This window comes from Belonocnema kinseyi, chromosome 3, assembly GCF_010883055.1.
Source record: "Belonocnema kinseyi isolate 2016_QV_RU_SX_M_011 chromosome 3, B_treatae_v1, whole genome shotgun sequence".
NCBI lineage: Eukaryota > Metazoa > Arthropoda > Insecta > Hymenoptera > Cynipidae > Belonocnema > Belonocnema kinseyi.
In genome coordinates, this window is record NC_046659.1 from 49,457,189 (window position 1) to 49,484,084 (window position 26,896).

Consider the following 26,896-nt stretch of genomic DNA (forward strand, 5'->3'; position numbering starts at 1 on the left):
AACCACTCTCGCCCTGCTCCCCTGAGAAACTGCGTGTGCCAACAGTTCTAGGGAGGCCGAGAATGGGGTGACTGAAAGCGAGAGTTTGGTGTATATAGTATATACCATGCCATTCATCTCCCCAAGCCCAGCGATATCCATATAATGCTCTATTATCCAGCCTTTCCACATCCTTATATTCTTTCAAAAACCACATATTTCCATTAGAGTAGACTAAAAATGACATTTTAGAAATTTAAACGGGCATGTTGACCAAATCGTTCTCTTAGGCAAATAAATTTACCCATGTTTTTTCATTTGCAAAAAAGAAATTTTCGCTGTTGCTCTGGGGCTTCAAAGTTTCCTGATTAAAAAATAAATAAGTCCGAACACCAGCTACAGGTTTGACCCGGAGAGCAGTTACAGATTTATTAATTTATTATTACTCTGCCTTTCTACTCATTGTCAGTGACCGTATTTTAGGACCTAGCAAATACGGTGCACAATGAGAGGCCCGACCGAGGGTCAACTTTTTTGCAGCCGTCCACCTGCAGTCCCTTCAGCCGGTGTTTGACTTAAATCTTTCAATTTTCATTAGCTTTCCTTACTCTTTTCTCAATTAAATAAAAAGTTTATTAATTTTTTTTTTAGAAACCTGTTCTCAATATTGTCAAAAATGTTTCTTCAAAATATCAAGTTACACAAGTATATCCGAGGCTTTCAATGTGCCTTCAAATGTGGCCATTTAATGCGATTTTTGATATGCCTAAAACATTTGCAAAACATTTCTGAGAATTAAAAATTCCGATAAATACAATATTTATAGATATGAAATCAAGCATAAAAGAAAAGGCTAAATGTTGTCGCAAAAAGTAGTCACGTGGGTGAGATGTGTTAATTCGGAAAAGTGGAACAAATACTGGAGGAGCAAAGAACATACATGCTATGTAAGAAAGGTAGAGGGATTTTAAAATATCCGCTGAAAGATTGTGATAAGATAGAAAAGGGAAACACGAAAGATTATGTGTGGAAAGGGATAAGTGGAGGTGGTGGAATGGCACAGCAAATAGGAAAGGAAGAATAAGGATATAGAGAGGTAAAAGATGGGGGAAGGGGCAGAATAATTGTTAACAGAAATAAGAAGAAAAATATCATATTAGCTAATTAAAGATGAGAGAAAAGCTGAGAAGCGTAAAGAGAGAACGGACGTTATGAATAAAAATTTAGGACGATGCCTCATCCCGGATTTGAACCAGGAACGGCAATATTCACGAGTAGAGCTTTGACCAAATACGCTATCGGGGCTTTATCAGATAGTTTTTCGTTTCTCCTATATCCACAGGATGACGCGTGTCTGCATCTTTGTAACGTGTAAAATTTTAGTGATTAATTCTACTCTTAATCAATTCACCGAATCTGAATATAATTTAATAATTGATGTTATTTTGTCCACCAGTGTAATTAATTAATTTCTAATGTTAGATACTGCTGATTACTGGTCAACTAATTTTCTGGAGAAAAAATTTCTCTCGGTCCGGATTTGAACAGGGAACGCCACTATTCAACTGTAGAGCGTTAACCAATTACGCCACCGGGTTTTGAGCAGATATTTTCTCGTTTCAAATATATCCTCCTATGTAAAAACGAAAAGCTATAACGCCCCACTCGGTTCAAATCCGATCTCGATTCAAATCCGCGCAGAGAAATCTTACTGTAAATACTCATTTTAGAACAGTTTTTAACTTTAAACAAGTTTTCTTTTTGTTTTTAATGCATTTGTACAATTGAAGAAGTTTCTGTATGAAGCTTTAACATTTTTTTAAATGTTCAAACTAAATTTAAAGCTTTCAAAGTTGAATTTAAGGATAATGCCTAAATTTGGAAATCCTTCAAATTTTGATGATTTATTAAATACCATTTGGTTTTAAAATGTTATTCCAACTATAACTTCTACAGTAAAAAATGTATTTTCAAAAAGTGACTCCCAACACTGTAAAAAGGAAATCATTTCGAAGAAATGCATACAGTTCGATAATTTCGATTGATTTCAAAGAATTTAAGTGTTTGTAGTGCAGAAGAGTCTGAGTGTAAAATTTTGCATTTAATCATTAATTTCGAAATATATATAAAATCGATTCAATCATCGATTGTAACGCTAAGAAATAAAAATTTGTGAATAAATTATATATGTCTTCTTATTTTAAGAGCCAGAAGGTTTGCATTTAAAAGTATTGAAAAAATGCATGCATCTAGTGGTAACGTGAGAAATATTGAATAATTCTGGATCCCGTTTGTGTCCTCCCATTTTGAATCTCCACAGCATTAGAAGTTATCTCTTAAATTGAATCCCTTTCTGTACATAGCGCTGACAAAATGTACTGAATACCACAAAGCAACCAAGAAATAAAAAGACTTTCATAACTTTTGATTTAGCAAATTTAGCTACTTTTATTTACTGTTTTTGAAATATTAATGAGGTAAAAAGCTTTTTAAAACATAGCATCGGTCAGTTTACGATGTTAGAATGAATTTTTACCTAGAAGGTTCTGGTGAAAAATTATTTTTTTTATTTTTTTCTCATGATTTTATATTTTTTTAATTGATCATATTTGAATAAAGCGAACATTTTACTATAAATTGATGTATTCTTGTATACAATCCTACTCGATTTTGTGAATATTATGTTTTTGGAGCGCGTTCTAACGCTTCAAACGAAAATTGTTGGAATATTAATATTTTCGCTGCCTAATGAGGATTAAAAAACGAAGGACAGAAACGGCATTTTTAGGCATTCAAAATTTGTAACAACTTTTGAAGCAAGGCTTCTTACCAGAACGTACGTTTTGCTCAGAATTTAAATAATTCGAATTTATTATTTGTAATAAAATATTTTTGTTTCTATAGTAGTGGAAGGATAATGCACGATTTCGATCATTTGAGAGCCGTGACTACGCAACAACCGTCTCTCACTCAAAATTTACTACGAACCAGCGCAGAAAATCTTCCAAATCTCGGTCAACATCAACATCCACCTCATCCACATGCACTTAGTCTCGGCATTCCCGCTCATTCACAAATTCCTCACGTAAGTGATTTTATCTTAATTTTACACAGAAAACAATTTTCCATCATGTAAAAAAATGTATTTTCAGTTCACTCGGCATCGAAATAAATTTGATTCAATATGAGTTAATGTCATTCGGTAACGTGTTCTTGACTACCTTCGGAAGATCTTCCACTTTCGAGCCACGATTTTAAGGCTATTTTTGGAAATTTACTTTAAAAAAACTAACCATGATAACTGGAAACGGGTTTTCTCTATAGATTGGTATATGCATTGACTCTAAAAAATGATGTTAAAAAGGATTGTTTTTTCACAATCGCAACCTTGGAGCGTCCTTCACCGTCCCTCTACAAAAATATCACTGACAATAACCAACTTAGATGCATGGAAAAAATCGTTAATGAGCAAAATATTATTAGAAACGTCGAATTTTTATCTACGAAACACTCGATTGTTATATTTTCTGACGTAAAAATATACTCTCAAATAATAAAAATTCTTTAGATATCCTTATCATACGGTAACAACATATTCATTTTCATTGATGACGTTAGTTGTAAGGACGGAAAGTAATCGACATTCCGGTTATTTTTAGTTTGAAAGTTATTTCAAATAATATGAAAGTTACGTGTTATATTAATTATATTGCAAATAAAAAAAAAAATAAATCTAAATTTTCCTTCGTGAATGCTCTAGAAGCAATTCTAATTATTATTTTTTTGGCATAAAAACGTATTTTTTATGCCCTTAATTAAATATTTATTAGTAGCATTTAACAACTCAAAATTTTGAATAGGTTACTTTTTCATCTCGTTTATTAATAATTTTCACAATTATTTTGATTAATTTAAATAGAAAAAAACCTGTTTTAGGTTCTTCTGAAATGCTTTTGGCAAAAAAATATTTTAATAGAATAATTCCAACTTTTGTATTTTCAACCATATAGGTTTACGCTTATACAGAATATTATGTACCCTGAACTGACAATGAAAGGACCCTCGCTTCACAAATTTCTAGGACTGCTGACCCCCGCAGTTTAACGGTGAGAAAGTAGCCCGCGGGGTCGAAAGGTCGTTACTGATATTTGCGTAACCACCAGCAGCGTAGCGATGAAGGGGCAGTGTGCATGTACTCACACCCGTCCGATGGCTAATATTATGTATTCCCGTTTAAAATGATTCGACACCCTGACAGCTTACGTTTAAATTCCTTCGATTGAAGACCAAGGCCAATGCAAGCCATGCACGAAACTGTTCTTCAATCGGGAATTGAGTGTATTCATAAAGCCAATTTTTCAATCACAATTCCTGCAACGTCAATTTATCAGATAAAAATTTACTTATAAAAGAAAATGGCTCCACGCACTGACTGCTTACGTTTGGATTCCTCCAATTGAAGATTAAGGACAACCGCGGGATTTCACCAGGAGTGGGCGCTCTTCTGCAGAATTGCAATCGCTTCCGGCGAAGTCACAAAAACAGCCTGCGATATACAGGACGTCCAAAAAGTCCCGGGACAGCTAAATAAATCCTTAGGTACAATTTTTTTGGAGAAGTTTGAGGTCACTCTTGAAGTAGCTTTCAACGAGGAATCCAGTGGTCATCTTTGTTTTGACCTTAAATCAAGGTCATTCAAACCTCAATATGGTCTGAACATTTCTTCTCAAGCTAGCTTGTGAAAATCATCCTCTTACCCTACTTACTTACTTAAACAACGTAAATTAAATAGTGACCTTGAACATAACCATAAAGGTCATATGAAGATCACTCTTTGTTTTTTAATTAAAACGACTCTGTTTGACATCGGAAATTGAACGAACGGAAAATTTTATTTCAAAAAGTGTAGGCAAGTCATAGGTTAGGTATGACCTTCATGGCCATATCAAAGTCATTTAAACTTCAATAATGTCTGAATATTTTTCGCAAGTTAGCTTGTGGAGAATCTCCTCTCACCTCACTTACTTGATTTCTTACTTGAACAATGTGCATATTGACTATCGAGTGACCTTGATCATGACCATCAAGGTCACTATTACTCGATGGTCACTATTCAATGTACACTGTTAAGGTAAGTAAGTAGGGTAAGAGGATGAGTTTCACAAGCTAGCTTGCGAAAAAATGTTCAGACCATATTGAAGTTTGAATGACCTTTATACGTCCATCAAGGTCCCACTTTGCCTGTGACCTGACTACACTCTTTAATGTAAAATTTTTCGCTCATTCGATTGCTAAGGTCAAAAATGAGTCATTCTGTTAAAAAAAAAATGTGACCTTGAAATAAACATAAAGGCCATTGTCAAGGTTAAAACTAAGGTCACTACTGGATTACTTGTGGAATATTACTTGAAGAATGACCTGAACCTTCTCAAAAAAAATTGTACCTACGAATTTATTTGGCAGTCCCCGGACTTTCTGGACACCCTGTATATGTGTATATATATGTATGTATATTTGTGTGCGCGCGCGTGCGTGTGTGTGGGTGTGTCAGCGACCCTTACTGAGTGTGTAATTAAGTACATAATATCTGGTAAGCCGTTCATAGAAAGGTTCCATAAGTTCCTCCACCAACTGAGGATCTACCATCATCAAGAGGGAGGAGTGGGTCAAGGAGAATCCACAGTTTCTTGCTGACCCACCGCGCCACTGTAGCGATCTCCCAGTTTATGTTAAAAAATCCACCGAAGCCCGACGTGGTAGAGACTTTTTGAAAGAAAATTTAAAAATTCTAACACTAAAATAAAAAAAAAAGAAATCTTTTCTTCTGCAGGACCAGATGGTATGAAGAATGGTATCTGTTCCGCATATTCAACTTATATTTAAAGCCGAAGAAGCCTATTCCGTAGCGGCGAAAAAGAGTTTAGCAGGCTGCTGATAGAACTTGTTAATCGACAAGTGTATTTGCAAAAATGCAGCAGCCTATCAGCGTGCCCTGTCGATGGCCTGAATTGGTCTGGATTGACCGCTGAAAAGTTTGAAGATTAATTCACACATACTGAAATGCATAAAGAGATTGATGCCCATTTGGAAAACTAGATTTACGATCTAACCTGGAAATTATTATACCACAACGAACAACCTCACCTTCTAGAGGGGCATCTCTTAGGGCGACACCATGAGCACTTTGCTCTTTTTCATTACACTTCGGTCAATATATCTCGCACTGCGCAATTCTCCTGGGTACCTCTACGGTAACACTAATCATCGCGAGCATAAGATCACATATGTATTTTATATGAATCACCTGAAGGTCTGTGCTTCTGGTTCAAAGCAACTTCAGAGTGCTTTAAATATCATCAAGGAGTGCGCAGGAAAGATTGGTGTGGCCTTGGGATTGAACAAGGATGCCAAGATTCATGTGCAGCGAGGAAATATTACTGGCGTTCACGGGGACCCTGAGCTTCTGAATATATATAGTCGGTTAAATAGAAGCGTGGTAACTGTTGTGAGAAAATGAAAAGACTCAAGACGAAAATTCTTTTAAATATTGTTTTATTTGATCGGAAACTTTCATACAAATACATTGATAGCAGGTCCAATCACCTTCAGCGTCAATAATGGCTTGGCATCTTCGAGGCATACTTTGGACAGAACCGCGATTTGGCAAGTCATCGACATTTTTCACCTCTTTTAAACGATTCACCCACTTACTCACAAACTGTTTCGACTTTTGCATATATTTCGCAGCAGCCGCTTGGGTCATTTTGAGACCTATAGGGATATACTGACCTCTATATGAAAAAAAATTACAGCATTCCCATTTAACGATCGCTAGTAATCGTGACCACGATCTTAGTTAATCGGCTGTAAGTTTTATTAGACTAAATTAATTAAATTTAATTCTTTTTAAAAACTTAGTTCAATCTGATTATGAGTTTATATTCCATCCGATTTAAATATGCACCTAATTTACATGTGATTTTTGCAGTATGGAGGTTCGCCAATGCCATTAACTCCCATGATGCCCGGGTGTCCGCCCTTGACTCCGAATGGCCCTCCATATCATTATAGCGAACCAATTCCACCGGCACCATCACTTTCGACGAGTCAATCTCAACCAGCATTTCAACAAAAGATGCCGCAGTACCAACAGCATCAACATCACGAAATGCCAAGTTCTCATTCTCAAACTGCTCTGCCCTCGCAAAAGCAGCAACAAACGCACACGCATTACTCGAGTAATCAGTATCAAGAAAGTTACCCACATACGCAAACTTATCAACAACCCCACCAGCAGCAGCAACAACAACAGCAGCAGCAGTCTCAGCATCAACAGCATCAACAGCATCCGACGTCGACGTCGTACCTCACATCCACCAGTCAGAATGTCTTACCTCACTATACTCAGCCTAGCCAATCTACTCAGAATTACCAAATGAATGGGAAGCAACAGGTAGGCTCTACCTATTCGCATTATTCGTTAAAAGAACGGAAGAGTGAATATTCTAAATGCTCTTTTATTACCATTCAAATAGACATTAATAACTGCTTTTATGAAATATCCATATTTTTCACCATTTTTATTAGTAAACAATAGTCATCATGAAATAATAATTTAATTTAGGCTATGAAACTTGTAATTTATATTAAATACAGATTAAAAAGAAATTATAATAGGGGAAAACCTTCTTTTGGCTAAAAGTTTTCGAAAAAATTTTCTATTGATATTGCAACTACCCATTTTCCTCTCCAGTTATAACCTTGATCGACTCTCGTTATAAACAATGTGTTCAATTAGGTAGTACATGCTAACCATGAAGAGTTTCTCAATCTGTTGATAAATCAGTCTCGACCTTGTATTTATGTTAGATCACTCAATCAGTCGTCGATTAGAAAGGTCAGTTACATTAAAAAGAAACAAATGTTAGTTAAACGTTTCGGTCCTGAGTTTGGACCCTCTTCGGTAAATATTTTGTTATAGTCAAAATCTTGACAGAAAGTTCACTCCAAATATTTTTAGCCCGAAAAACATAAAATTAATGATTCAATATATAAATAAATTTATGTGGCGTTTACAAACATGATAAGACGTGAAATTTATTAAAAAATTTTAAAAAATTTTTTAATTAATTTTAAAAAATGTTTTTAATCATGTTTGTAAACGTTACATAAATTTATTTATATATGAAATTATTAATGTTATGTTTTTCGGACTTGAAATATTTAGAATGAGCTTTTTGTAAAGATTTTGACAATAATAAAATATTTATCGAAGAGGGTCCGAACTCAGGACCTAAACTTTTAACATTTGTTTGTTTTTATCGTAATTTCTCAATCTATTTAAATAAATTTTTCAATTTGAATTTGCCTTTCAGCTCTCCTTTTCCCTACCATGTTATTCTCCACATAATTCTTCTTCACCTCCCTTGCTCATCCGTCATTTCTTTCCTCTCCCTTATAATTTTCCTTTTAGGCTGACCACACGCCTCACCCCTCACCTTTACTCTAACATTCCCATCGACCCAGCACAAACAAGTTATTTTGTGTCTGAAATATTTTCCTTGGATGCACTGATTAAATTTTTGGAAACTGTAAAACTCTTTCTTTTATATTTACTAAAATTGATCGAAAAAGGGCGGAGTGGATGGTAGCGTAATTTGCGACATCGCCCTAAAGAGTGCTCATATCTTATGCGGTGCTTTGTGATGCAGAATAAGAAGATATAAGAAATTTGCGAATTTACATGATGAAATACGTGAAGAACCACAAATTAAATTGAATTATCTTTCTTATTACAATCTGTCGGTTTTTATGTGTATTTTTTTTATTTTCTACCAGTTTTTAACATTTAAATTTCAATTTAAAGAACACTTATTTTTAACTTGATAGCAAAAGAATAACACTATTAGTAAAAAATAATTACATTTTTTCAACAGACAACGACATATTCAAATTTACCGATGGGATCCCATCCAAATGGAACCTATAGTTCCGTTGCAACCAGCTATGGAACACAATTAGGACATCAACATTATTCGATACCGCAGACGACGTTAGCATCATTACAATCGTCCTATCATCCGACGTCGTCTTATCACTCGACATTAGGCAACCTAGCCAGTGGTCCACAATCTGTGCTTCCTTACACCACCGTTCAAAGCACCTTCTCGACGGCCGGATCAACCTACTCCACTGTCGGGACCAATGCTTACGGTGCATCAGGAGTTAGTTCAGGTAAATAAATCACCTTCTTATTGAAACAAAAAAAACTTTTGGAGCTGTTTTAGAGGGTGCGAAATGAGGTATAGATCTATAAAAGCACTCAGTTTTCCACTAAATTTCGGAGGACCAGTTTTGGAAAAAGATATTTGAATGTTCCATGTGATATGTTTTCTCAAAGCCATATTCTGATAAGAATTTAAAAGAGCTTGCAAGAGTTCCTTTTCAGTATGGTTAAAATCAAAGATTCTCGTTTTATCTATACATATTATATTATTGTTTATAGGAGCAACTTCTGGAGGTTTATTGCAAGCAATAGGAGATCCACTCCACGCAATGCAACAGCTTTCTGCTCAATCTCAAGCAAATCAACTTCAGCAACAAGCAATCATCCAACAAATTCAGCAGAGCCTACGAGCCACGTCGCCAACTGTCACCGGCGCAACGAGTCATCACTATATCGGGCACAGACAAATGCCAAAAATCCCTACTAGTATTCTCACTAATCCCTTAGATAGATTGACGAATGAGTCAATGATGTCGGAAGGCCAAGTCGACATGCTGGACATACCGGGCAAAGGCAGATGTTACGTTTACATCGCAAGGTTTACTTATGAACCGTTTCAGCATTCACCAAATGAAAATCCAGAAGCTGAACTTCCTGTTCAGGGAGGCGATTACTTACTAGTTTGGGGCCAGCCCGATGATGATGGTTTTCTTGATGCAGAAACTCTAGATGGTAGAAGGGGTCTCGTCCCAGCGAATTTTGTACAGAAGCTGGTTGGAGATGATTTGCTCGAGTTTCATCAAGCTGTTCTTGGACTGAGAGACGTTGATGATTCTGTTTCTACTAATATTCCACAAGTGAGTTATTAGCAGATTTTAGTATTTATATTTCTAGCTGGCTAGGAAGATCTTCAGTTTATTACTAAAGCCTCCTGTTAACTCAAAATCTTAATCCGAAGAAAATTAACGTTATCGTGTTTGCAGTGCTATTTGCAGGACATCGATCTAGAATTAGCAGCACTCGAAGAAGGAAATCGCAACCGACAGGCTGAATTATCCGCCTATGCAGAACTTGACAATATAGCCGAAGAAGATGAACAAGAGCCTCCAGGTTAGTTAATCCCTTCATTTTCTGAAACTCTAATCAATATAGTCTGCTACATGTAAAACAATTCAGCAAATATTAGCTTTCTCGTTATGCGTTTCAAGGAGGCCTTTCAACTTGAAATAATATTAGGTATCGGCTTGCAGATAATGCAAACGAAAAAAACTTAGCCAGAAGAATCTAGTTGTTTCCGAGTGAGCTTACTTTTAATCCTAATCGAGCTTTACAGTTGCATGGTTCGTGTTTGGCGAACAATAATATGAAGCTTGAGAAAATATGTACAAAAGTCACAAAAATCGACGTCTTTCTTATCGAAGGACAATCACAAAGCCTTTGCAATTGCATGTAACGTGTGTTAAATATTTTCTTTTCTTTGCCAATGCTTACATTGTGCTTATCAGGGCTTTTTGAGAAGAAGCTCACTAGATAAATAATTGCAAATGTCATGTAGATCAGTAATTTGTAGAAATACTCTAGAAAAATAATTTATAGAACTGATTTAGAGAAATAGTTCATCGAAAATGTATCCAATGTCAAATGTAGATAAGTAAGGTAGTTAGTATCTATCCTACCAATTACTTTTTTAACCTATTATTCACGCGAAAAAATTAACTGTTAAATAGTTTTCTTCGCCAACATTTTTTGTTATAGTTATTGCATTTTTATTATTTTCATTTTGAGAGCCGACAAGAGGATGGAACAGAGTATTATCCTAACCCCTCATTAATAGCAAAAGGTGATAAAATTAAGAGGAGTATGCTGGACTGTGCAGTCGGATAATCCGGCCAAAAAACGGTTAAGAAATGTTGCTTCAGGCGAGAAATTGGTAACTTGTTTTGTCTTTTAAGGCTCATCGTAAAGATTACGCTGAACTTTAAAAGTCAAATCAAGTGAACCAATTCTGGCAAGAAAATCGGAGTAAAATTCTATTCCCTGATGATAGAATCTAATAGCAATTTGGAAGCCATGTGGTGATTTAAGGTTAGGAAGGAAGAAAGTAAAAACTGTATACACGAGAATACATTTTAATTAAAAATAATTATTATTCGCGCTTTAAGTGGGGGTTTCAAACTAAATACTGAAATAAAGTTGATTTTAACCTGGAGTCTCGATTTTATTTGCGAACTTCGAAGAGACGACGCGACGTGAGTGCAAGGAGCATCTTCGTTCCAGGTGCGAAACTGAAAATTACTGAGTGTCTATGCAGACGACAGACACAGAAGGCGCTATATATGGCGGTAAATTTGAAATTGTACAGGCTAAACATTGTCTGAATATAGAGAAGTTTATAAAAATTGTATAATTTCTGTTGTTGCACATAGCAGAATCGATAATTGTTTAATTTAAAATATTAAATTATTCGAAAAAATGTAACGTTTTTCTTTAAAAATTTTAAAAAAGCTCAGTTGTGTTTCACTGATCTAATAAATCTTTAAATTATAATTTTCAAATAATAATTCATCTAACATCCATAATTACGTCTTTGCTAATATCACGGCTCTTAAAAAACGTGTAATTTCTACAAAAACATTGACCTGACCAGTGCTTAGCCGGCTCTCGACCATGGGATATAAACAGGGTTGGCCCGGCCAGTAGCCGGCCAGCCTCGGAATACGTGATTCGAGAAGAATGTAGCCCGACCGGCTTCCGCCCGGCTCCTGTCTATGAAACCCAGCCAGGGGTAGCCCGGCCGGGATCCGACCAGAAACCTTGTTCTATTTGGGCCAACCGGGGAAATTTCTACACGGGAAGTGAAAAGGTATACAGAATGGGGAGGAGATAAAGGGGGCTCAAGGAATTTCGGTGTAAGAAAGAGAGGGTTAATAGGGGGAAGGTCATATATCACGCTAAAAGAAAAACAAAACGAGGAATAGGAATGGGGAGCAGAAAGTTCGATCATCCATTATAGTATTATGCTGAGTCAGGGGTTGGGGAAAGGGGTAAAACAGAAAGAGGTATATTATTGTATGAGTATGTGGGGGAGTGCAAGTTTCAAAAAAGGAAGAAGAAGTGTAAATCAGAATGAGTGAAATACAGGTGAAAGGATTACAAGGGTAGTAATTATGGTGTGGGACAGAGATGGTTAAGAGGGTAAGGAGAAATTTTAATATATAGAAAAGAGCTTCAATAGGGTTATATATGTGTGGAAGAGGAGCAGGATAAGGTTAAGTAGTGAGATCGCTGTAAGAAAAAAATAAAAGGTAAAGTGCATTTAAAGAGGTTGCAAGAAAAGGGGTGATTAAAAATGGGAGAGAGTGGAATGAAGATGGAATTTGGAGAGACTTAATATGTGATATATGGTATGTGGCGTGGTGGAGGTCTGAGGTATGAATTTTTCAAGGTCAAGGTTTCAGTTAATGTTGCGAGGTTGACTGAGTCTTCTCAAATACGGGTAGAGGAGGATTGAAAGTGGGAGAGGGTGGAAGAAACATAAAATGGTGAGGTTTTATTAGGGACTCGATTATGATAAGAGGTAGAGATAGCTAGTATGGGGAGGAGTAAATCCTGTGCTTGGAAAAGAGTTATTTAAGTGAAAAGATAATAAATGAGAGTAAGAATAGAAGTATAAAATTATAGGAATCGGAAGTGCATCGGGAATAACTATGGCCCAAGAATATATAAGGTAGAGGTTTAATCATGATGTGAGAAAGAGATATTTAAAATAGGATGAGAACGACGAAGGGGAAAGGGTTTGTGTTGTATAGTCAATATAAAGTTAGGTTCAAATTTGTATTAGGGAAAAGAGGATTAAGAGGAGCATGTATAACATGGCAAAAATTATAGGAGATACAGAGATAGAGTTGAAGGGAAAGATTATGACATGGTTTAAGAGGGGCCTGAGGTGTAATAATATCTAAGATAAGCCGTGGGGAGTGAGGTGTGTGAGGGGAGTTTCATGAATTTTTTTCATTGACTCTGTGATACAATTTTCTATTATAAAAACTATTTATCATTTAAATTTTATTTGTTGCGAGCAAACAAATTTAAAATAATCAGTGAAACGAATATTCATATTTTGTGCAACTTTAGCATAGATCCATCCAAAGTGTCTAATTGTTCAAAAATTAGTTTTAAAAACAAAAAAACTTTCAGTAATTTACAGAAGATTTAAAAGAGTGATTGTCGAAGTGAGTATAAGATCAGGTAGTTCCAGCAGTAAATATTCTTTTAACACCTGCGAATTGTGATCGATGAAATTAGGCTCACTTTAGAGAGATAGACATCTAGTGTAATTTTTAGCTACAGCTAGGCTTGTCTTGTCTTTTTCCTCTTGAAGAAGTCTACCTGTTTTCGGACCTAGTTCCGGCGCCTCAACACCTTACACTCGAGCGTCAACTGAACAAGAGCGTCCTGATTGGCTGGACAGCGCCAGATAATCCACACCAGTTAGAATCCTATCATGTCTACGTAGACGGGGTGCTCAAAGTTACAGTGAAAGCTACCGAGAGGACCAGAGCTCTCGTTGAAGGAGTTGATTCAACCAGGGTTCGTAGATATACAACCTTCTTCGTATATAAATTTTATATTTATATTTATATTTAGGGGTGACTGCGGTATTTTGGCGGGCTTTGAATTCCATACCGTATAAATTATCACTGAAATTTTATTTTTATATAATAATAATAATAATAATAATACCGTAGAGTTAACGTAACGAAGAAAAATTAATCCAAACATGATTAGCACTGAATAAATGTTTTCTTATTAATCAAAGTAAATATAGCGTAAGTATAACGCCACCTTCATTAACCATATGAGATGCTGCAATATTTAATTAATTTTTCACTTAGAATTTTTATTGAACCAATTTATGATATCAGAAGTTAAAAAGAAAACTTACTTATTGAAACATAACATTTTCATGCATGAAATCTTTAAAAATATGGTCTAAGTACTGCTGCTGCATAATTTCCTATTCCCCAAAAGAGAACGTGTTTTCAATATATTTAATTCCTTCTAATTGTACCGGTAGGCACACCGCACAGAGATGTTTTGAATTTGGCAAAAGATGTCCTATTTTAAGATTATTTAATTCCATTTATTTAGTTCACAACATATGTGTGATCAATTGTTTTAATTCCTTCATGTGGCATATAAGTTTTGAAATTTTAATTCTAATCAGTTCAAGTCTGCCTCTCTAGAGTTAACATTATTTTAATTAACACACTTGCATAGATTTCATCTATCATGAATTCTCATCTATATTAGGCATTCAATGCTTTTTATCGGATGTAAAGGCACCACTTATCTTATTGTAAATTTTATTTTTATTTTATAACAGCCTCACAGAATAAGCGTTCGCTCCGTAACACACTCTCGAAGGACATCAAGGGATGCAGCGTGCACTATGGTGATTGGGAAAGACGTAGCCATGGGTCCCACAGCTGTAAAGGCATCGAATGTGACAGCAACTAGCGCAATTATATCCTGGCTGCCAAGTAACAGTAATCATCAGCACGTAGTTTGCGTCAATAATGTGGAAGTTAGAACCGTGAAGCCAGGAGTTTATCGACACACGATTACGGGATTAGCACCTTCAACGATCTACAGAGTTACTGTCAAGGCGAAGAATCTAAGAGCCACCCACTTTGAGGACCAAAACGCTCAGTCGGCCAATAATCAGGCCTGTCACGTTCATTTCAAAACTCTGCCCAAAGGACTCCCGGATCCTCCGGTTGATATCCAGGTTAGAAGAAATTTATTATCACTAGTTCATAGAAAATTTTACTTTGTAGATTTTAAACATATTTCGCTTGTCGGCACTTTTTTATTTTAAGGCAACACCTCTAATTCTGGACCAAAGCCATTTTCTTAAAGTTCGGCTTCCTGAATACTTACAATTAATCAGAAATTTATTTTTTCTTTATGTCTGAATTCCCAGGTATCCACACCATAGTTCCCGGAAATCATTTGCTTCTGCGAGTGTCTTAAATATTACATTGCCAAATTACCCTAGCTGACCGATGTGCATACTATCAGAGTACGCTGTAGCATATCCTTTCCGTTTATTTGATCCGCCAGGGTAGCTCTAATTGTGAACAAGAAGTTTCGGAGTCTACCAACGAAAAATAGGAAGCCATAAGTGTAGCCATTTGTTTTCCAGTACGAGTTCACCCAGTGCGATACAGTGCGATAATATGTTTCTAGTAACCGTTACTATTGCATATTTGAACCATACGTACGGTAAAAACATTCAAGAGCCGAACACATTTTGTATTTCGACCCCATACACACTCAGACACAAGACGAAGTGAAGAAAAGACTTTTTTTCAACTATATCGATAACAGGCTTCACAGACCAAAACGTTCTGAAAACAGGGAAAATAAAAGTACCCTGTAAAAATGCGCTTTATTCATGAATTTTCAACAGGGAACATGAATATCCAAAGAAAGAGTTAAATTTTCAATCAAAGGTATGAAATTTCAACTAAAAAGATTCTAAGATTCTTCCACCAAAAAAAAAATGTTAACAAAGTATTTCCACTTTTCATCAAGTAGTTACATTTTCCGCCAAAGAAGATGAATTGCCAACGAAAAATGTAATAGTTGATAGTTCAACCAAACAATATGATTATTTTAAACCGACAGCAGTTGAATTCAATAAAAAACTAGGAATATTCAACAAAATAGTTGAATCTGCAACCAAAACAGATTGTTTTTTAACTAAACAGTTGAATTTTTAATGAAAAAAGATTACATTTCCACACAAAAATGTACATTTGAAGAGCAACAAGATGAACTTTAAATAAAAAAGTTACATTCTCAATGAGAACAGACTTTTTCAGTCTAGAAAGAATAGAAATTTCAACCAAATTGTTGAATTTGAAAGCCAAAAAGACGACTTTTCCAGATAAAAATTATATTTTCAACAAAAAAGTTCATTTTAAACTAAGAAGTTCAATTTTTGTACAAAAGAGTTGAATATTTAACTGAAAATTCGAATTTTTAACGAAGAAGTTAATGTTCCACCACTAAGAGTTTTGAATGAAGAAAAGAAAAAATTCAAACAAATCGTTGCATTTTTGCGCCAAAAGAATGATCGGATTCTGAAGAATGCCTTGAGAATAAACACATTGCGGCATCTCTCATTCGGAAAAATAAGTCCACCAAAAATTCGCAAAAATTAGTGATGTGACATACATTATGTCTGTTGCACGTACATTATTTCTGTGATTATTTACTGCCTTAATTTCCCGCACTTTTCAAAATTTGTCGTGCACTTAAAATTTTTCCAAATGAGAGATGTTGTAATGTGACTCTTGACAAATGTCAGACGCCGCCAATGTGACTTACCGCAATGTGACTTGCCAAAGTTGGCATGGCTCAACTCTATAGTAAAAGGGTTAACCTCATTAGGTAATACTTCCTTATCCCCATTATTGGTGCACTGTGAAGACTGGCCCTTTATTTCTGGCCCATAAAAATCGGTTAATATTAGCAGTAATTATGGAAACATTCAACTATATACAAAAGTGTACTCTTTTCCGAAAAATTGACATCTACTCCCTCAATCTGAATTATGAGTGTTCAATTAAAAAGTACTGATTAAGAAGTTTTATTAACTTCGAATAATAAGCATCACTCAATTAATTATCAATTTCCTGGTTAATCTTGTAAGAAAATCTTACTAAAGCAGTCAGTAAACGATTTCGCTCGATAAAAATTATAATTTTAACTTTGTGCACTTGAATTACAAATAATTTAGATTGAGATAAGATGAAGATGTTCATATTTAATTTAAACAAAAAATGAGATTGAAGATGTGAGTGGTAAATACTTTATCCTTAAATAAACGGGTGAATGTCACTTCGCGAATTCAGGTAATGCCTTCAGCCAATTTTATTGCAGGTAGGCCTTCAATCTTTATATAATTTTCACATAATCTTTTCAATGAATAACACGTTATACTTGAAAAACCGCTGTCCATATCATTTTCATTTTCTAAGCGCTTTATTCACACTTGTAAACTTTTTATTTCAGCTCATGTAGCATTTTATAAAAATGTTATATTTTTATTTAGAATGTTAGTTTTTACGAAGAAACCAAAAACTACGCGTCCTGTCTGATAATTATTCATAACAAATTTGTATGTGTTTTTACTCTTTTTGTAGGAGCAACTTTTGTCTATTCATGTTTTTCATAGCTTGTGTCTTTTCTCTAAAAATTGCACTGTTTTTATTTATAACGCTTTTCACGATTCAAACAAAAACTGCGCAACCTATCGAAATATAATCAATGACATATTTGTAGCTCATTTTTTGATGAACAACTTTTGTCTTGTACATCTTTTGCGGTGCAAAATTGTACCTGATTAATTTTCCTTTTCGTATCTTGGGCACTTTTACCGCAAAGTAGAATTTTCGATTTTTCATTATTTTTTTTACGACCAATATTGCATTGTCGATGTTTCAATAAAATTCAAAAAGTTATTGCAATAATCTTATACGACTTTCAAACAGCAACGTTCTTTTTATCGAAAAAAAGTCATAAGGATAAATCGATCGAGCTTCCGATTCCAAAATTTGATTGTGTTATTTTTAATGCTGCTTTTTACAAATGAATCAAAACGTACAAGTCAGATAAAACAGTGATTAATAACAAATTTGTAAATCTTCTTGGAGTGCACAATTTCTGAAATAAAAATTTGACAAGTGTGAATAAAGAGCTTAGAAAATGAGAATGATATGGACAGCGGTTTTTCAAGTATAAAGTGTCATTCATTGAAAAGATTATGTGAAAATTATATAAAGATTGAAGGCCTACCTGCAATAAAAGTGGCAGGATTTATTACCTTTTTTCAATTTCTTCAAATTATGCCAATAAAATAATTCCGCTAATTAAACTAAATCAAGCCATACCTTCCTGATTTCAGTTTTTAAACTCGTCTGCATCTTATATGAATGAAAGGGTCATGATTTACGAGGAATTCACTGCGCTCCAGGGAGTCTTTCTCGGACTAATATTTAGATGAAGTATGCAAGAAATCAGACAAAAATATTTAAAATTGCGGAAAAAATCTGACATTCCTTTTTAGAACTCTAATAAATCCCCTTAAGGAAGGCGACCCCTGTAACGGTTTCAAAAAATCAATTTTTTTGCTTAAATGGAACCTTGGAATCCCAAAAACATGCTGCAAAAGTTTCAAAGTCACAGGTGCCTTATTCTTTATCCCCTAAAAGGCACCCCGCGCGCTTCGCGCTAGCCGGCCGATGCTGTCTGCCGGCCGGCCGGAGAGTGTTGGGGCCGAGGCCACGCCGAATCTGTTCCGCAATCTATTCAGCCAATGTATGCTGCTGAAATGGCCGATAAAAAAACCGTAAGAAACCAAAAAAATTATGTTTTTCAACAATTTTCAACATTTAAGTAAATATCCAAAAACACGTTTTTCTCGATTTCACGTTTTTCAACATTGCCGGAAAGGTAACTCGAAAAGTATTTTACCGATTGAGTTCTCTTTGCATATACATATAGTTGAAATTATTTTCTTTTTTGTTAAACCACTCTTGACTGCAAAAGTTAGTTTTAAACAATTATTGTTTAAACAATTTCAAGCACATTTTTGGGTGAGAATCAACATTTTTGTTCCAACGGCCTCCATTATGTCAAAAATGATTATTTTTCACCTTTTTCGGTTTATGAAGGAACTATGAATATAAACTTCTAGAAACTTTTTTGTTTTTTGTGTCAGTCGAATGTGTGAGAAACTAGAGTGCAGGCAATTTCGCATCTCCCGGCTAAACATATTGGACATCCGCCCTTATAATAAAAAATTTTATGAATATTTATAACTGAAAAAAATTTATTTTGTAGTTCAAAAGTGCCTTAATGAACCCCAAAAATGTTGGAAGGATTCGTTATATTCTTCATCCTCAAAAAACCCCAAAATATACCCTTATTTTTGGGGTGTTACGTGGGTCGCCCCTTAACTATTTCTGAACGTGTAACTTGATTAAAACTAGGACCAGATCTAACAACAGGATTTGTGGAAATCTTATACAGTGTGTTCAAATAAGTTATTGGCCTGTAATTCTTAGGGCATTAAAAGGTGCCTTTTTTGGGAGAAGCACCCTGTGTCCTTCCACTAGCCACTCCAGAATAGGCTCTCCTCCTGACTTTAGATATAAGGTAAAATGCAGATCACATGCTAGTGGGTTTAAAGGAACTTCTTTCAAAAAATTTCTTGATGCCACCTGATCCCGCAGCGGAATAGTTCTCCATGCTTCTTAATACATTTTTCACTTCTTTGGTGTGATAAGTGTGTATTCCGTCTCAAGCGTTATGAGGTCACTGTTATAGAGCACCGGTTATTAGAATAAGGCAGTATTACTTTATGAGGTTAACCTTTCACCCAGAGACACCAACTGAAATACCAAATTACCTAATACCCCTGGTACGCCTAGTACTATGGGGTTGAGCCTTGCCAACTCTCGGCAAGTCAGACTACGGCAAGTCACATTACCAGCTAGTCAAATTTACGGCAACTCGTATTTGCGATATGTCCCATTCAAAAAAATTGGAATTCAACCAAAAATTAGCAAAATTGCAACAAATTACATTGGCGGCGATTCACATTTACAGAGTCTCGTTGCGACATTTCTAATTTAAACAAATTTGATGTGCACAACAAATTAACGCAAAATGACACCGCGCAAGATGACACCGCTGTAATTAGTTCTATATGATTTATGTCATATTACTAATATTTGCTAATTTTTTGTGGACTTGAAATTTTTCCGAATAAGAGATGCCGCAATGTGACTTGTGACGAATGTGTTGTTGTGCGTTGAAGATAAAACTCTATTTTTCCAAGGCCGTACACCGAAATCGACCACCTTCACAGGCTATTTAGATCTCGGTGGATTTTGTTATTTCTAACGTTCTGTAAATATCCCTTTCAGGTGCCAGTCGTGCCACATCGCATAGTTAATTACACGGACCTCTTTGCACAGCAAAGTGAGCCTCAACCACTCTGCTATCCGGCAGCCTTCCTAGCTGGTCGCAGAGGAAATATGGCCAAGCATGTGTATGTGTGTATGTTTGTTCCTCAAAATCGACCAGTGACCACCCAGTGCTAATATCCTCAACATTCTGGGGGGGGGGAGGCTTTACGAAAGGAGATTGCTGACCCTTTTCAAGTCTTCTCAGAATCGACTAATAAACCCCAAGGTTAGACTCTCGACATTAAGCCCTTTTAATCATTGGAAAGTAACCAGCCTCTTCTGAGGAACCTACAGTTTATAGTAGATTTCGAATCACCAAAGCCCCGGTAGAAGTATATAGAAAAATGTCTGTGTACTGGCTCAGGGATTGAACCCCAGTCCTGATGCACGGAAATCTGAGCCGCTATCGTCTGAGACAGCGAAGCTTTTGCTGTGAATGTGACTTGGTGTGAATGTGGCTCGCCGTAACTATTATTTGCCGCATGTTTGACAATTTTCTATGGACGTCAAATTTTATAGAATGAGAGATGCTGCAATGTGACTTTTTGCGAATGTGGCCTGGCTTCCCGCAAAAGCGCGTTGCCACACGCGTTACTTACGAGGGGTTGGCTCTACGCGGAACCAATACTTAGACAATCGGCTCTAGGAGAAATAGTTGGGGCCCACTAGAGTCAATATAGCGAATCAATATTGTTTCATTTTGTATAGCAGGCGCAGTGTGGTCGGAGCTACATTTTAAGAACACTGAGTATAACCACAGTGAAGACTCTATGAATTTAGGTCAGAGAATTTCTACAAAACAAACATCAAAATTGACCAATATATAAAGGCTGTAACCAATTATAAATAGTAAATTATTGGTGTTATGTAGTATCTTCCATAGGAACTTTAGTTATATAAATTCTTTGAACGTTTTCAGAGGAAAAAATTTGGCTAATTTTCTAAGGCTAAGATTTTTCAGAATGAGAGATCTCGGAATGTGGCTTTTCGCGAATGTGACTTCCTGCAAATGTGAGTACCATAAATATGACCTGCCAGGGGTTGGCATGATCCTGACCTTGTACTTCCACAGCCGGCTCTAGAAGAAATAGTTTTTGCCCCTGAAGTGGATTTACCAAACCAATATTGTTCCATTTTGTGAAGCATGCGCAGTTTGGTCGGGGCTAAATTTTAAGAGTACTGGATATAAGAACGGTGGAATCGTGAAGACAAAGCAACAAGCCGAAAAATATGTGCCAATATGGGATATACTTGTTCCGGGAGTCGAGAGTCAATCAACAATCGCTGTAATAATAACTTCTGGATGTCATACAATATAAAGTATGTTCCGGGCGCAAGTCAGTCATATAAATCCCTCTATCGCTTTTATAAGACAAATTGTGAGAATTTGTCTAAGAATGGCAGATAAATGCCGTCAACCTGGGATGCCTTTTTTTGCTGGAAAATTTTCAACAGTCTACGTCACTGCATTCGTAGGGTTTTGATTGAATTTTGTGCAATCATGATACTTTTTATTCTTAAAAAAATAATGTTGGTTCGTTGAAAACTTAAAATAAGAGACCAATTCATTCTTCGTATTAATTCAATATAATTGAATCATCACCTGAACGTCCATCACTAAATATATCACAAAGTTATTTTTATACTTTTAAATACCATTACTAAAAATATTATATGCGTATTGCGCTCTAGTACTTATTTTCTAGTCTAATTAATTTATTGTTTACAACGTGTTTCAGGTGGAGGCTGGACCGCAGGACGGCACTTTGCTAGTGACCTGGCAGCCTGTTGCCCTAAACGGTTCGGCCGTCACCGGTTACTCGGTTTACGCCGACGGGAAGAAGGTCACTGATGTGGACAGTCCTACTGGTGATCATGCTCTCGTCGATATACACAAGTTGATGGGCTTAAATCCTAAACACATTACGGTCAGGACCAAAAGCCGAGAGAGCCAATCTGGTGATAGTTGTGCGACCGCGATACCCTGCAGCGTTTTACGTGGCGGGCCTACTCATATGCAACCTGGTCCTTCTCACATGATTGATACGAATCAGCATCAGTCAGGAGTAATAACAATCGATGATCCTCACAGAATTGGCAGTATCGTTCAAAGATATCCGAATTCGCAGATTCCTCCACACATGAGAAGACACAACACGAGGGTCGACGCACATGGACAAGTCATTATTGAAACTGACGAGAACCTTTCTGATAAGGAGATCTACCCGGGGCAGAGTATTTCGCAGATGGGTGAGAATTTCCATTGATAAGTCCGGTGATCTAATTCATTGATATAATATGTTATCGTCATGTAAACTTATTTTTACTTTTGTACGTCTATAAAGATATTTTTTAACATCTTAGACTTTTTTAGTAGCTTACATTTCAGCACAAGCGTGTTATGAGATTTTTCAGTCACGTAATGAATTTAAAAGAAACTTGCTTTCCTTAATATGGATTTTGGGTGATTCTTGATGTTACGAGAATATGCATCTTGTGATCTATTTTCTGTTAATACTTTTATGTTTTATTTACTTTTACACTTGGTTACATTTGTGTATTTAGATTCGCTCTTATTCGGTGTCTTTCAAATTTCGAAATACTTAAATCCTCAACTCTTAAGTTTGGATGATAACTTTAAGGGTTTTTATATAGGGTGGATACGCTGGGGCTCACCAAAAAGTATGCAAATAGGCATGCACACTCATAAAAATAGCATTGGAGTGTCAGACGGTTCGCATACTTTTTGGTTAACCCTAGCGTGTCCACCCTGTATATGCAACTTTAAGTAGGCAATTTATTGTTTTAGAATATATAAGAAAATTTGATTTATCAAAGTGGTATCGTCCGAATAGATCATAATGTACGAGTGCCAATACTACACGGTTTGTCCACAATATTTAAAAGAATGCAAAATTAAATTTGCCCGCAAGCTCTACTATCACGGCTCACACATTGCTAGGGGCAACTTCCATTGTTTCAAAGTTCTCAAATCGCAATGAATAGAGTTACTGTCTGAAAGATATTTTCTGGGAAAGGGTGGGTATGATCTATTCGGACGAGACGACTCAAATAATCCTGATCAAGCTTCACAACAGGTAAGTTCGTTTGATCGGTTGATTATTGTTTAACGTCTCGTCCTCAATATTATAATGTAGATATTTAAAGTTTATTTCATCGCTGTTATCTAAGAGCCTATTTTGAAAACGAGAAAATGTGGTTGATTTCTAAAACCAACCTGCTATACGCATTGAAAAAAGATTTATTCACTCCACTTTCAGTCAGCACACTTTTTATTTATCTCGCCAACGTTTTATTTGGGACCACGCGTGTGGTTTACGAAATAATAAAAATCATGAATTATACGCAAATCTCTGGCTGGTTGTGAAAAAACGACAGTATTAAACAGGGTTGTGACTTATTTAATTTCGAAGTCTTAGTGCATTAAGAAATTCTAATTTTTTCTTGTAAAACCACGATATTGTCCAAGGTCATCTAGATATGGTCTGCATTCTTTGACCTGCTGACAGCGTGATTAAGGTAACTAATATATACATTAACTGTTCTAGAGAAATCTTATCATCGTTAGGTTACAAAGTCTTTAAGAAATCCAACACTGATGACGGATCCGGATTCAATTTAGGGTATTGTATACCACCACTATAATTTACGAAAAAAATCGCTGTAGTATTATCTATGCGCACAAATATTTCACAAAACCCATGATCTAGTGCGAAACAACGTAATGCATAGAAAGCAGCTTTTAATTCCTATATAATGTAACTTTTCGTCAGTACTCCACCAACCACAATTTCTTTCATCTCCGCAGCATGCTCCCTATCCCGTTAGTGAGGCATCGGAAGAAATTTCAAGATATTAATAACAGTACTTAATAAGGTTATAAATAGACATTACGTTTCTACCCTACGATTAAAGTTCTAGTTTAACTTTTAAAGTTATTCTCATGCTCATATCGTAATCTCCCGGTTTTTGAATAGCTAAAAACTTTTCTCATTCCATGGATCTCAAAGTATATATTCCGAGTTCGTTAAATACTCATTTACTACGTTTAAAATCTTATGCCTTTTGTCTAACGGGAGCTTTACTTGATATTTTTCGCTATTGAATAACAACCCAAGAAATTTGCATCATTTTGAGGGTGTTAAACTACACTTTTCAAAATTAAGTGAAAACCCTAGAGACGTTAAGAGATATAAAGCCTTTAGACCGTAGACAGTGAGCAGCTCGCTTTAACAACTTAGTGAAAACGTACGGACATGCGCACAGGCACAACGGTAGGCAATTAAATTAAATTTAGTTCCCGCTGTTTGCCAATAGATGGCTCCAGCAGTAAGTGCTGGTCGATTTTGACATTCAAAACGTCATGAACCAACCTTAGTTATATGGTAAAAAAAACCGTGTTGACACATTAGTGATTTTATTTTAGCATCATATACTTTTGGTCGTGTGAAAATGTTAGATTTTGTGCCAAATAACCGTTATTTGCGGAAAGTGTTGATATTCTTCTTTCATCCGAAGAAACGGCGGCTGAAGCGGATCGAGAGCACCAAAAAGTTTGCGGAGATGCTGGTCTAAGTGAAACAACGTGCCGTGACTGGTTCCGTCGCTTCAAAGCCGATGATTTTAATGTTGACGACCGTCCGCGTAAACATATGCCAAAAACCTTCAAAGACGCTGAATTGGAGGCATTGCTCAATGAGGATTCGTACCAAACGCAAGAATAGCTTGCTTCAGCATTAGGGCGCTTCCTCAGGCTTGAAAATTAGCCCATATATTACTATGACAAGTTTTTCTCCTACAATTCTGAATTGTATGACTTCATATTTCAGCCACAGACTATAAATGCCTAAATGCAGAACCTCGCAAAACGTTTTTTTTTTCTTTCTAAAAATGGCCTGGTTTTTGTTTTATTGCAATTAATTGAAAATTGATGAATTTTTGCGCCTGGGAAGTAGCAAACCGCCACCATGAGTGTACTCATATGTCGAACATAGTTCGTGGGCCCTCTGGCTGGCTATGGAACAGCGGGTAGTCTAGAGTGTCATTTTTTCGACGGTATTTAAAACGTCGTAAACCTAGGATCGAGCTAAGAATTTAGATTGAGTTCCTGTCATGCCTCACTCAACTTTCCTATTGTTAGAGATTACAGTCTGTTGAAAGAAATTAGAAATTAGCAAATATTAAGGAATTTCATTTTAATAATGTAAATTCAGTTCATTACATAACGATAAGACGACTAAAAAAAGAGAAGAAAATCGATTAATCCGTTCAATTTCTGGATACACCTTTTTTCTCTCTTCTCTGATTGTACGACAAAAAATACTGAAAGAAAAAGATGCTGCGCCCAAAATTGGAAACTGTTGAATGGGAAAAGTATGGAATTTACATTTGTGTTATTTACATTTTCTTATTCATTTCTTTATTCATTCATTGATTTCATTATTTTAATTTCATGGTCGCAAGTTTAAATTGAAAACTCTGCAATCATAGAGAATCATAATTTTCCCATCTTTTTTCTTGAATCTTTATTTGTTTCAAAAACAACTGCTTGCGTCACAATAAATGAATTGTTTTCGTCAGAATTAATGAACTATTTTGCTTCAAGATTCACATCATTTGGTTCAATTTCATTGCTTTCCATTCGAAAAATTAAAATATTATTAACAGAGAGCGGAGGAGCCTTCTTTTTCGAGTTGGGGTCCTAGTCATAGAATTATAAAATTAAATGGCACAATGTGTACTGTTTATAATATGTTAAAATTTAATAAAAATTATAAATATATTTCTAATCGATTTGCAAGATGAAGTGTTCGCGAAATAAATCCTTTCTAATAAATTTTATTTTTAACGTCCCCCACCAGCCCTCCAAATATGATTAAAAAAATTAAAAAACTACACTTTTACGTCCATTATTGTTAATTTTGAGCAAAAATCCGTCGTCTTTTTCATAAAAATAATTACTAGTGGACAATCTGAATATTTCCCATTACTTTTTAAACAATTTTCATTTGTTTACAGAAATGTAAATTATTTAAACAATAATTTAATCCCGAAAAATGGAACAAACAATCGTATTTTATGATTGAAATATAATGTCTTGTCATTCTTTGGAGTAGCACATTTTTAAAAAAACATTATATCATCATTTAAGCAATTATTTATTGTTTTTTTTTCAAATCTCTGAATATTGAGCTAGAGATGTTCACTTTTTCTAAATTGGTATCCTATGATACGTTTTGTTGAATATTTACATAATTTTTATACATTTCTTTTAATGCTTAATAAACTTCTATTCGTTTAAACAATCCTAATTTGATCAATCAGTTTGTTTACAATAACTAAATAGTGTATTACATGACTGTATAGTGTATACAAAGATATATATGACCCACCTCTTAATTGTTTAAGCAAATATATGTCAAATTAAGTATGGATGGTTTAAATCAAGAAAAAAACGTCAAAAACAAACAGAAAACAACAACATCTACAAAAAGTTGCTTTGAATAACAATGTAGAAGAAGTGGACATCTACAGTCTGTCAAGTTAAAGCGTGGGTGGCTTTACTCGCAGTCGGTAAGGTGTATCGACATGATTTTGGTGTCAAAATATTAAGAAGAGCTCCCTC

At 35.5% G+C, this 26,896-nt stretch overlaps 1 protein-coding gene across 1 annotated transcript in view; it reads left to right on the plus strand.

Annotated features, from left to right (window-relative positions):
- LOC117170250 (peripheral-type benzodiazepine receptor-associated protein 1-like) overlaps positions 1–26,896 on the plus strand; it is a 212,871-nt gene that overhangs the window by 89,760 nt on the left and 96,215 nt on the right. The window contains exons 3-10 of the mRNA XM_033356885.1: positions 2,884–3,064; positions 6,968–7,432; positions 8,916–9,213; positions 9,485–10,062; positions 10,189–10,315; positions 13,587–13,795; positions 14,592–14,996; positions 21,990–22,500. Of these exons, the coding sequence (XP_033212776.1) occupies positions 2,884–3,064; positions 6,968–7,432; positions 8,916–9,213; positions 9,485–10,062; positions 10,189–10,315; positions 13,587–13,795; positions 14,592–14,996; positions 21,990–22,500 (2,774 nt within the window). The remainder of the gene's footprint in view (positions 1–2,883; positions 3,065–6,967; positions 7,433–8,915; positions 9,214–9,484; positions 10,063–10,188; positions 10,316–13,586; positions 13,796–14,591; positions 14,997–21,989; positions 22,501–26,896) is intronic.